This window comes from Pelophylax lessonae (assembly GCF_965119305.1).
Source record: "Pelophylax lessonae genome assembly, chromosome: 3".
NCBI lineage: Eukaryota > Metazoa > Chordata > Amphibia > Anura > Ranidae > Pelophylax > Pelophylax lessonae.
This window is the reverse complement of record NC_138770.1, coordinates 560,578,300-560,590,161: the sequence shown is the minus strand read 5'-3', so window position 1 is coordinate 560,590,161 and position 11,862 is coordinate 560,578,300. Positions and strand designations below refer to the sequence as shown.

Here is an 11,862-nt window from a genome sequence, read left to right as displayed (position 1 = left end):
GTTGTGGCGCAGTGTGATGACGAGTTGAGTTTTGCAGCCTAGCGACCGTATACACATCAGAGGACTCTGCAGGACGGAGGTAGTTATTTAGGTTTGTCATTGTCGCCCCCATCCCTCTCTTAGGACTGGTGCACCATAGATGAGCAGGAGGTCTCAGATTGGTAAAGGCTGTAGCTGTGACTTCTCCATCCATTGCCTGTGTCTTCTGCTATCCCCCCCACTTGCTGTCTGGGGCCATTCTGACATTTCTCTCATACATGTTAAAATCACCATATTTATATTATATTTTTTATATATTATATTTTTATTATTATTTTTATAACTTAACCTCCGAAGATATCGCCTACTTTCAGAAAGCAGAGGCCTTGGATTGTAAAACGGTGGCTATTGCAATTTTTTAATGTCGCACAATATTTGCACAGCCGTTTAACAAAAGGAAATTTTCAGGAAAAAAAAATACACTTTATGCTCTATTCATACCTGTGCGACTTGTCATGCAACTTTGGACATCAGAGTCGCATGACAAGACGTTCCCCATGTTTTCCTATGATACCCATTCATATATGCGCAACCTAAAGTTGCAGCAACTTCAAAGTAGTTCATGCACCACTTAGGGCCCTTTCACACTTGTGTGACCTAGCTGCGATTCTGACTGGACTTGAAGCAATGCCCGTGTAATCTTGAGGTCTTTGGATCAGACCAAAGTAGTGCAGGGACTACTTTGAAGTTGTTGCAACTTGAAGTCGCACCGATATGAATGGTACTCATTGGAAATCATGGGGTATGACTTGCCATGCGACTTTGCAGTCCCAAGTCACAGGACAGGTCCTACAAGTGTAAAAGAAGCCTTAAGCCCCGTACACACGTACCGATCGTCGGCCGAACAATCGGCCGTTTTTTGTCCGCGGGCTGTCTTGTCTGTTGAAAAGTGCAAAAGACTGCACACGAATTTTGTTGGCCAACAACAGCCGACTGCAGAAGTGATGTCATGTGATGGTTAACTTTCCGTGTCTTTTTTCTTTTCTGAGCATGCCCAGTCTTGCAAATCTGCTGTCTGTCGGCCGAAATCTGTACTGACTGGCGAACAATCGGCCGTTCTGGTGTCGGCATACAAAAATTTTATAGCATGCACGACAGATTCTGTTCGGTCGAAAGTGCGCTGTCGGAAGCATCATACTAACAAGCCGAAAATCGGCCGATCGGTCGTCGGCCGAATCTTTTCGGCCGACAATCTGCACGTGTGTACGGGCCTTTAGTCCGACTTTCATGCAACTTGAGGGCCATAGACTTCAATGTTAAACCCCCGGAAGTTGCATGAAAGTCATACCTGAATGTTTTACAATGCAACTTGTGTGCAACAGTTGTCCATTATCACTGCTCAAAGCCAAAGTCGTGTCCAAGTTGCACCCATCCAAAGTTGGCGCAACGTTGGGAGTCATACAAATGTTAATGGAGCCTTAATGAATTTAAACACATAAACACAACATGGCACCCATTTTTTTTTGTTTTCTGGTAAAATATAAAATATGATGGTTTTTCAAGTAGATGGATACCAAACATGTCAAGATTTAAAATGTGCACAAACTACCCCATAGGCAACGCTTTAAATGATAAATTCACCCTTATGCACATGTTTTAGCAGGTTAAAAAAAGTGCATTTATTTATTCTTTATTAGGAGCGCTGCAGAGCATTGCAATCTCAGGCTCCTGCAGACTGTCAGTGTATCTGTCTGTCCATACCTGGAAGGATCAATGAACGACTTAGAGTGCTCATCAAGTAGTAGTTCATTGAGAACTACAAGCCGACAGCCACAATGGCTGATGGCAGTTGTTGTTTTCCAGTTTCGGGAACTCTGTTAACGAATGACGTGGCTGCGTGAGCAGACACACGTGTTCTTTTAAAGACTGTGACAGCGGGTGTCGGGAGAAGGTTCCTGGCGGGACCTCGGGGGCACTGCTGCATCTATAACATGTTACACCCTGAATACGGGTGTAACATGTTAGGAAAGCTTAACATAGCCTTTGCAAGCCTTTACAGCAGGCATCACTAAATGGCGGACCGCGGTCCAGATCCGGACCCAGTTAATGTCTCATCCAGACCCCTGCGGTCCCACCCTTTAGAGTCGTTCTGCCCACAGCCATCACCACTGCCAGTCTCACAGAGCCAACAGCTGGAGGCAGGAAAGTTATAGACAGAGAGCGGGGGCCATCCAACAAGCAGGTGATTGGTTGCGAGGATACAGGGCGGTCATTGCACAAACATGCGATTCGGACCTCTGCTGGAAGAATATTTTAACGTCTGGACCTTTGTAAATTTTAATTCAATACCCCTGCTTTACAGGCTTATAGGAAAGGCCTCTATAGACAAGGGGCGGAGCAGGAAGTGACATCATCCTGCACGGTACATGCAGAAGTAATGTCAGAATAGGGAGTCCCTCTTACGGGCTGTTTGTGTAGCTGGTTTCCCGCAGGAGATCATGTTGCATATACCTATGTGCAGGATAAAGCACTTTGGTGTCAATTCACTAACGGTTACCGCGTGTGATAACACGGTCACGTGACTCATTTGCATACATTATCGTTTGCGGTAAAAAAAATGTCCAATTCACAGGCAAAAATACAAACAATTATGCGGTATTTACCGCAAAATGAAAAATGTGACTGTAAATATCAGAAAAAACCCGCTGTCTGTCAGCTCTTAAATAACTAAGGGGCGGGGCCACCAGATGACCCCCGCCTCCTTGTGTCATCGTCGGTCACGTCTCAAGGGGCAGAGTCCCACTGACCCTTAGTTATTTAAGAGATGGCAGGAGCCTTCGTCGGGACTGGAGTTCTTTTTTTTCTTTTTTCGGGTTGACGATGGATCTACACTATCTTTTTTAATAAAGGAATTGTCAAAAACTTGTGTTTGTGTTTACTTTTTAGACTTTTTTGGTGAATGAGTGGGTGGGGACTTGTGGCCTGGTATTGTTTGGGGAGGGGGGGGGGTGCTCGCTTGTTTCCCACGACTTTTCTGGTCTGGTACGGATTGGGGCCGACCCCCCCCCCCCCCGCTGTTTATTTTAGGAAGAAAAAAAAATGGCGGCTTGTTTTGTTTACATTCAGCTGTCAGCGGGAAACCCGCTGACAGCTGATGAGTCATCGGTTGTTAAGGACGCAGCGGCCAGCTTCCTGCCCCCTTCCCCTTCTTAACATCCAGCTACCGTGCAATAAATTATCATATGAAAATATGGGGTAATTACCTCATTACCGTTATTTTGCCACGTAAGCTATTTACTGCCATATTCTTAATAAATTTGTACAATTATTTCCGCAAGCGTTATTTTACCGCATTTTTTTAGTCGATATTTAACTCTTGGTGAATTGACCCCTTTATAATGTAAGTGGGCATTGCAGATATGATTTGAAAGGGAAAGTTATAGTTAAAGAGATAAAAGGTGTTATACTATAGGCCTTTCTTATTATTTGCATGGGACTTTTCATGTGGATTGAGACATATTGATGGAGGAATGGATGTAAGGAGTGGAACTGGTCCTGGCTCAAGAGAGGAAGTCATTCTGGAAGGTTCAGTCTCTTGGGGAGACATGAGCCCTTAAAGGATAAGTCCACCCTAACACTAAAATCCCTGCATCTACAGACATCCACGCTCTAACACTAACCTATCTAACCCTGTAAAGAAGAAATCAGTATACATACATTTTTTTAAGCCGATTCGACCCGATCCCACGCTGAGCTGTCAGCGGTGGCTTTGCAGTGGAGGTGGGTGCAGAGGACACAGCTGACAACGGAAGCCCCATAGTAAGTCTATGGGTGATGTCACTTTCCATTAATTTCACAGCTGTTGTCGGCCGTGTCCTCTGCAGAGCTTCCGCTGCTGGAGACCGGGACGGATCGGCTTCATAAAAGGAATGTATACTGATTTCTTCTTTACAGGGCTAGATAGATTGTGGATGTCTGTAGATGTAGAGATTTTAGTGTTAGGGTGGACTTATCCTTTAATGACCTATCGTTTAATTGGTGGTCATGGTGATCCAGTGAGTTTTCTGGTGTGGAGGATCACAGATGACATCCACAGGAGGCATATTACTGGATGAAGTTTGCCCAGCACAGAATACTTTTCCTGACACTTTATTTAAATCTTAATTATTGGATTCTGTAGGATATATATAGGCTTCATGCACACAGGACGTTTTCTAAACTCTTCTAGAAGCCTTCCTCCTGCATTAAGATAAAAAAACCTTCTGACTTTACAACCACTTTAATTAATTTCTTTGGCCAGAATAAATAATTTATTCTGGCCATTGAAATGATATACCGCTCAATTGCTTAATGCGCCTAGTGTTAATGTGCGTTTACAAGCGTCAAGCTGGGGTAATATTAATATATGGTTTCATGTACACTGAGCTATTTCTAGTTTTTATTTAAAGTATAACTAAAGGTAACATTTTTTTTGTTTTAGTATTGGATAAAGTGAAGAGGGATTAGAACACCTGTCAGGTTTTATTGCTGTCTGTGTCCCCATTAGGAGATTCACCCTCTCTGTGAAGGAACACCAGAGGGCGCCAGACTAAGTGCAGGCTTAAGAATGGAGCTGTGCGGCTCCAAAATAGATAGCCACACCCCCTGTTTAGATCTTGCCGTGCATGACATTACTACTTCCATGGACCATCCCCACTCCCTGGTAGCTGGTATGGTATCTTCACATGACCCGACCAGCGGCGGTGCCACAGACTGCAGAACTGGATTGCTGTGTCCTTCACTGACTTCCTGGGCAGTTTTGATGAAAATCACTGTGTTATCCACTATCTTGTGAGCTGCTTTTTTTGTAATTTTAAAAGAGATGTTTGGGTTTATAAATAAAATAAACATTTATACTCACCTAGGTGGATGCTGCATCTGTGCCCTGCCAGCTCTGAACTGAGAACTGAGTGATCAAACACCACTGATCACTCAGTTCTCCCCTTTACTCTGAGAAGAGAGCTGTGACTGTCAGTCAACAGCTCTCTACTCTGCCCCTCCAGCGCTCACTGGAGCACTGGGCCGTGGGGGGGTTGAGGCTGGCTCAGGCTCTTAGCGGGTCACTGAAAGGGTGGGCCAGCTGCCGGTCAGGCATATGGGCGGATCCCAACTGCAAAGTCGGGATCAATCCAGGGCCTGGAGTGGCTGAGTGATGTCAGCAAACGGCAGGCTTTAGCCCACTGTTGGCTGAAAATGGGTCACAGCAGTGCAGAATGAACTTCACTCCTGTGATCCATATGAGAAGTCCTTTAAAGTGATTGTAAAGCTTGAGTTTTTTTTTAATCAAAATAATAAACATGGTATACCTACCTGCTCTGTGCAATGGTTTTGCACAGAGCAGCCCCGATCCTCTTCTGGGGTCCCCTGCTGGTGCTCCTTCGCTTTGGCGAGTGCCCCAATAGAAAGCAGCTTTCTATGGTGGCATTCGTTCAGGCTCAAACCCAAGCTGCCGTGTCTGAGTCTATTGACACAGACAGTGCTGCTCGACCCCCCCCCATCCCCCACTTCCTCTTCAGGGAATTTGCTTGATAGCAATTGGAACCAATGACTCCCGCTGTTATCAATCTGCCCTGAGTGGAGGGAGAGAGCCGCTGCTCCCGTGCACCGCTGGATCAAGATGGGGCTTGGGTAAATATAAGGGGGAGCTGGGGGGTCCTCTGGCACAAAAGGTTTTTAAAAGAGAAGTTAGGCATTTTTATTTTCAGGAATCATACTTACCTAGGTGGATGCAGCATCTAAGACTGAGTGAAAGTGAGCACTGAATATCTCTTTAGCAGCTGGTACTTAAAAGGTGAATATACAACCTTCAAAAAAAAAAATCACACAATAGCAAAAAGCAGTGCAGCACTTTCCAGTGAAAAACAAACATCCATTCATATACAATGAGTGAATAAACAGGGTTCAAATAGTGACTGCATAACGTGACCAGAAAATCTTCTCCTATGTTCCGAAGATCTACTGTAAAAGTAGGTGTAGTTTGTCTAACCACTTACCAGAAGACAGACAAAATCCAGCATTGAATTATACACATTTTATATCAGAAGTGTTATAAGGTGCTCTTCCACCAAAGTGTCCCTCCACCAATCTAAACACTCACCAGATGGCAAATCATAACAAGCCTTGAAATGCTATTATGAATCGTGGAGACATCATGTTCAGGTATGGAGATGGCTTGATTGACTCCAAATGGGGACAGATGCTGTGCAAAAAAAGCTCACCTTCGGGAGCCCAGATAATGCTCATATAGTGTAGTAATTTTATTTGAGTTAAAAATACATGCATACAAACAAGCATGGTCAAATATCTAAGACTGAGAACCGAGTGATCAAAGACTGCAGTGCTAATCACTCAGTTCTCAGAGCTTGGTGAGGAAAGAGTGCTGGTGACTGTTATGGCGCTTTTCCACTGCATGGAACCGTACCGGTTCGGCACGCTTTTGTGCTTTTCCACTGCTGGTACCGCATGGTATAGGGTCGGAACAGTTCGGTACGGTACGGTATAGGTTTGCTTTTCCACTGCATGGAACCGAACGGTACGGTACGGCTCTGAAAAAACAGTACCTACTCGATTGTGGTTCCAACAGGTTCCAAACTGGTACCATATCCCACAATCCTTTGCATGCAGTCACTTCTAGCCACTGATTGGTCAGAGAATCCCACCCACCCCGTTGTTATCCCACCCACTTAACTTTAGTACTACTTTAGTGGAAAAGCAAACCTATACCGTACCGTACCGAACCGTTCCGACACTATACCATGCGGTACCAGCAGTGGAAAAGCAAACCGGGCCAAGCAGGGCCGAGTAGAGCTGAGCCGGTACGAGCCGGTACTTGCAGTGGAAAAGTGCCATTAGTCACCGGCTCTCTGCTCAGCGGCTCACTGAGAGGCTGAGCCAGATGCCGGTCCAGGGTTGTGGGCAGATCCCGACAATATTGTCGCAATCTTGCCCCAGCCTAGACCGACTCTGTGACCTCAGCTGACAGCGGGTCACAGGAGTGCAGAACAAACTGCACTCCTGTGATCCACAAAAGTACAGCCAAACAAGCATTATTGTATAGAAACATTAGATTAGAATTATAGGCAAAACTTCTTCTTTTTTCATTTAGAATAGAGTAAGGGAGGGTTAAACACCCCTTTGAGGGTTTTTTTTCTTCATCTGTGTCCCATTGCAGGTATTTTTTTTGCCTCCTGTCTCATAGCCAAACAAGAAGTGCGAGGAAATCCCTACAAATGAAAGGAATTCCTTGGGGACCCCCAGATTACCAGAACTGGTGTCCTCCATTGGAAGATTTTCCCGCTTACTTTTCTGGGGACTACCCAAAAGTTGGGATTTTCTTTTACTTTCACCTTCAATTATAATGGTAAACGGGACAAATAGAGAGGATAAATCTCCCTAATGCAGGGGCACAGACAGCAATAAAAACTGACAGGTGTTCCAATTCTTCTCCACTCTGTCCAAAACAAAAAAAAGTTTTGCCTTTAGTTATACTTTTAGGCCCTTTTCACACATGGGAGTCCATCGGCGGACTCTGTTTATCTCAGCGGGGGATTGATCCGCCAATCCCGGCTGAGCAGGTGGATGGCAGCTCTGTCTCCGCGCTGTGTGGCGAGACAGAGCTGTCAGGTCCTCGCTCTTTTTATGGGGAATCGGATGAGAACGGACCGCCTGCCCGTTCTCATTCGATCCCATCCCATCCGCCAGACGAATGGAAAATAGGGTTTCCATCCGTCCGGATTTGATGGACAGGATCGGATGTCAGCGGACATGTCTCCGCTGACATCCGATGCCCCATAGAGATGCATGGGGCATCCGTTCAGATCCGCCTGAAAAACTGACAGGCGGATCTGAACGGTCCACTAGTGTGAAATGGGCCTAAGGCTTTAAAACCACTTTAATCATTAAAGGAGAAGTACAGCCAAAGCACGTTTGGCTGTACTTCTTCTATGGATCACAGAAGTGCTGCTCGCTTTGCACTCCTGTGACCCGTTGGCTGAAGTCCGCTCTCTGCTGACATCCCAGGCCCTGCATCATCACGACCATGGAGTTGAAATCCACCTAGATCCCTGGACCGACACACGGCTCAGGCTTCTAGCGAGCCACTGAGAGCCTGAGCCGGCCGCTCCCACCAGTCAGCAGCTCTCTGCTCACGGAGCTGTTAGAACCGAGCAATCGGTGGTGTTCGATCACTCGATTCTCAGTCTTTGTGCCAGCGGGGGGACGGATGCAGCATCGGACAAATACTGCATCCACCTGGGTAAGTATGAATTAAAAAAAAAAAAAAACCCATACTAGGGCTGAACGATAGTCGATGTGATATCAACTATCGTTCTGCAGGCACGGGCGATATTCATATCGCCGAAGCCACGATATTCAGGCATTAGGCAGAGCGGGGAGAAGTCGGGACTCGGGGGGGAGGAGGAGGACTTACAGTGACTGCGTCCGTCCCACACTTCCCTCCCAGCTCTGCCTCTAGTATCCAGCCGACCATTACTCTGCCCTGCTCCGCCCATTGTCTCTCCTGGCTGCATCGGGGGCGGGATCAGGCTGTAATGTTTTTCAATGGAGAGACAATGGGCGGAGCAGGGCGGAGTAATGGTCGGCTGTTGACTAAGAGGGAGGGCTGGAGTATGGGGCGGATTGCATGGCGGCGGAACAGTGTTTGCAGCAGGAGAGGGGGGAGACGTCCGGAGCATGGCGGAGGAGCACTGCGGGACAAAGGCTGCTACCGACAGCCCGCTTCCTCTACACTCTGGCTCCGACACAAGGCTCGGGCGGGAGAAGTTCTAGGAGTGTGGTGGATCCCCTGGCAGAAAGCTGAGCTCTGCTAACTGATCCCTCCTCCGGAGACTGTCTGGAGAAATATCGCGATATATATTGTTAAAAACGAAATATCGCAATATACTTTTTTCCCCAATATCGTGCAGCCCTAACCCATACCTCTGTTTTAAAGATTTATGGTATACTGCACCTAGTCTGGCGACCCCTGGCGTTCCTTCATATTTTATAGACATATCTTCTGTACCTGAGGAGCTGCCGAGAAAAAAGGTTTTATATTTAGTGTCAGTGTGTTTAAAAGGAAACAAAAGAGTATGTACTATTGTTTCGTGTCGTAATGAAGGACATTAGACTGCTCATCACTGTCTGCTTCAATTGCAATGGTTAGCAGGGAAGGGAGAGTGATTCTTCCAAAAAGACAGCAGTACCAACCTTACCGAGTGTCTGGCTTTTCTCTGTGGTTTCCAAAACTAGAAAAAAAGTTTTGGTTTTGTTCTACTTTCAGGATGTGTAGCATTTAAATAAAAATGAAAGTACAGTAAAACCTTTGATTGAGAGTAACTTGGTTTGAGAGCATTTTGTAAGAAGAGCAACATTTTTTTTTTTTTTTTTATAACTCTTGACTTGATAAACAAGCAAAGTCTTGATATACAAGTAACGTCATGTCACAACTGATTATAAAAGAGTAGAGAGGCGCCTCTAAGTGTAGCAATATGGTTACATTTAATGAAGGTAAAACATTTAGCAACTCACATGGTTGATGATTAAAAGAGGCATATCAAGTATGCAGACATCCAAGGTAAAGCTGTCCACATAGACCATCCTCTGCACCGCCTTCAATTTCATCCTTTCCACGCTGCGCTTCATGCCTCATTTTTAGATCGCTCTACTGCAGTGAGGTCTTCCTGGTCACAAATACAGACTGATGGTGGTGAGGAGAATGGGCTATGTAGACAGCTTTACCCCCGGATTCCTGCATACTTAGATGTGCCTCTTTTAATTCTCAACCATGTGAGTTGCTAAATGTTGAACCTTCAATAAATGTAACCATATTGCTACACTTAGAGGCGCCTCTCTTCTCTTTTATACTCCGTAACTCCTGCTGGATTTTGCTTCTAATCCCCTTGTGGAGGCTGCCATTTGTGGATGGACATTTTATGGTTACACAACCCATCATATTAGAACACCCCTGGTTTTGGGCCTCAGCCATAAAACTCACCAAATATTTCCCTGTCAACTCTCATTATTTTCATTGGAAGTTTGTTACAATTTACTATTGTTCCTGCCATTGTACTTTGGCCAATGATCACATGAACATGTTACAATCCGTGATAGCAATGGGCATCTATTGTCTATAATTAGCTCTAACCTATACATATAACCTAACTGTCATTCCTGTATATTATTGTCATTATTCCTCTGCACTGGCTTTGGAACCTTTCTTATTGTATCTTTTTTATTTTTTAGGTGACCCATCTTTTTTTGTCCTGGATCATAAGACGATGTCATCCAAAAAGACTAGAAGTCCTTTGCAAAATACAGTGAGGGTGACAGATGATCTGAAAAGACAGGTATCTGTTAATAATAGATAAATCTAGGTTTCATACAATGTTGCTCATGGTTAATCGATCTGAAGTATAACTAAAGGCAAAACTTTTTTTTTAGATTTGGACAGAGTAGAGATGGATTAGAACACCTGTCAGTTTTTATTGCTGTCTGTGTCCCAGTTAGGAAGATTTACCCTCTATGAAGGAACACCAGAGGGCATCAGACTAAGTACAGGCTTGAAAAAGGAGCCGTGCGGCTCCAAAATGCACAGCCACACCCCCTGTATGTCAAGCCACTTGTGAACATCTAAGTGATTCAGAGAAGGATTGGAAGAAAGTGCTGTGGTCAGATGAGACCACAATTGAGCTCTTTGGCATTAAATGATAGAGACAGAATATCAACCAAAAATCCAGGAAAAAAACCCACAAATGATACAAATGTTTTAAATTGAGTTGCAGTTCAGTAAGTAAAATAAGTATTTGATCCCCAAGAAAACATGACTTAGTACTTGGTAGAGAAACCCTTGTTGGCAAGCACAGAGGTAAGATGTTTCTTGTAGTTAGTGATCAGGTTTGCACACACCTCAGGAGGGATTTTGGTCCACTCTTTTTTACAGATCTTCTTTAAATCCTTAAGGTTTCTTGGCTGCCGCTTGGCAATTCAAAGTTTCAGCTCCCTCCATAAAATTTCTTTAGGATTCAGGTCTGGAGACTGGCTAGGCCACTCCATGTTCTTAATGTGTCTTTACTCCTTTGTTGCCTTGGCTGTATGTTTTGGGTCATTGTCATGCTGAAAGACCCATCCATGACCTATCTTCAGTATTCTGGCTGAGGTAGGAAGGTTCTCATCCAAGATTTTACAATACATGGCCCTGTCCATTGGCCCTTCAATGCGGCATAGTTGGTCTGTACCTTTAGCAGAGAAACAGCCCCAAAGCATAATGTTTCCACCTCCGTGCTTTACTGTAGGGATTGTGTTCTTAGGGTCATAGCCAGCATTTTTCTTCCTCCAAACACGGCGAGTCCCCCTCCTCAGGAAGGCACATGTACAGTCATGCAAATGAACATCTAAGTGATTCAGAGAAGGATTGGAAGAAAGTGCTGTGGTCAGATGAGACCACAATTGAGCTCTTTGGCATTAAAGTGGATGTAAACCTGATTCATGAAATTTGACCTTTCTCCTGCTCCGTTCTTCTGTTATCAGGATGATAACTTCTGACAGGTTCTCCATCAACTGAGATAAAACCAGGCTAAATTTTGTGTTTGCAGAGAGCTGGTCTTTTGACAGCACGTCTTCTCATGTTTCTGCCTATGTGGAGAGGGGGTGTGTGCCTTTCCTCCAATCAGCTGTCCCACAGTGTATGGCCAAACTTCCCTCCCACAGGTTATTAAGGGTCCTTTCGTATGGGCTTTCCGCCCGGCAGACTGCTTTGCTCATTGCGCTTATCCCCGCTGAGCAGGCGGATGACAGGTCTGTCTCTGCTCACTATGCTTAGATGGACCTGTCAAAGCCTTGCTTACC

The 11,862-nt window shown here is 45.1% G+C and overlaps 1 protein-coding gene across 1 annotated transcript in view; it reads left to right on the top strand.

Annotated features, from left to right (window-relative positions):
* Positions 1–11,862, top strand: part of NPHP1 (nephrocystin 1) — a 152,201-nt gene continuing 140,339 nt past the window's right edge. The window contains exons 1-2 of the mRNA XM_082252304.1: positions 1–79; positions 10,261–10,364. Of these exons, the coding sequence (XP_082108430.1) occupies positions 10,296–10,364 (69 nt within the window). The 5' untranslated portion in view covers positions 1–79; positions 10,261–10,295. The remainder of the gene's footprint in view (positions 80–10,260; positions 10,365–11,862) is intronic.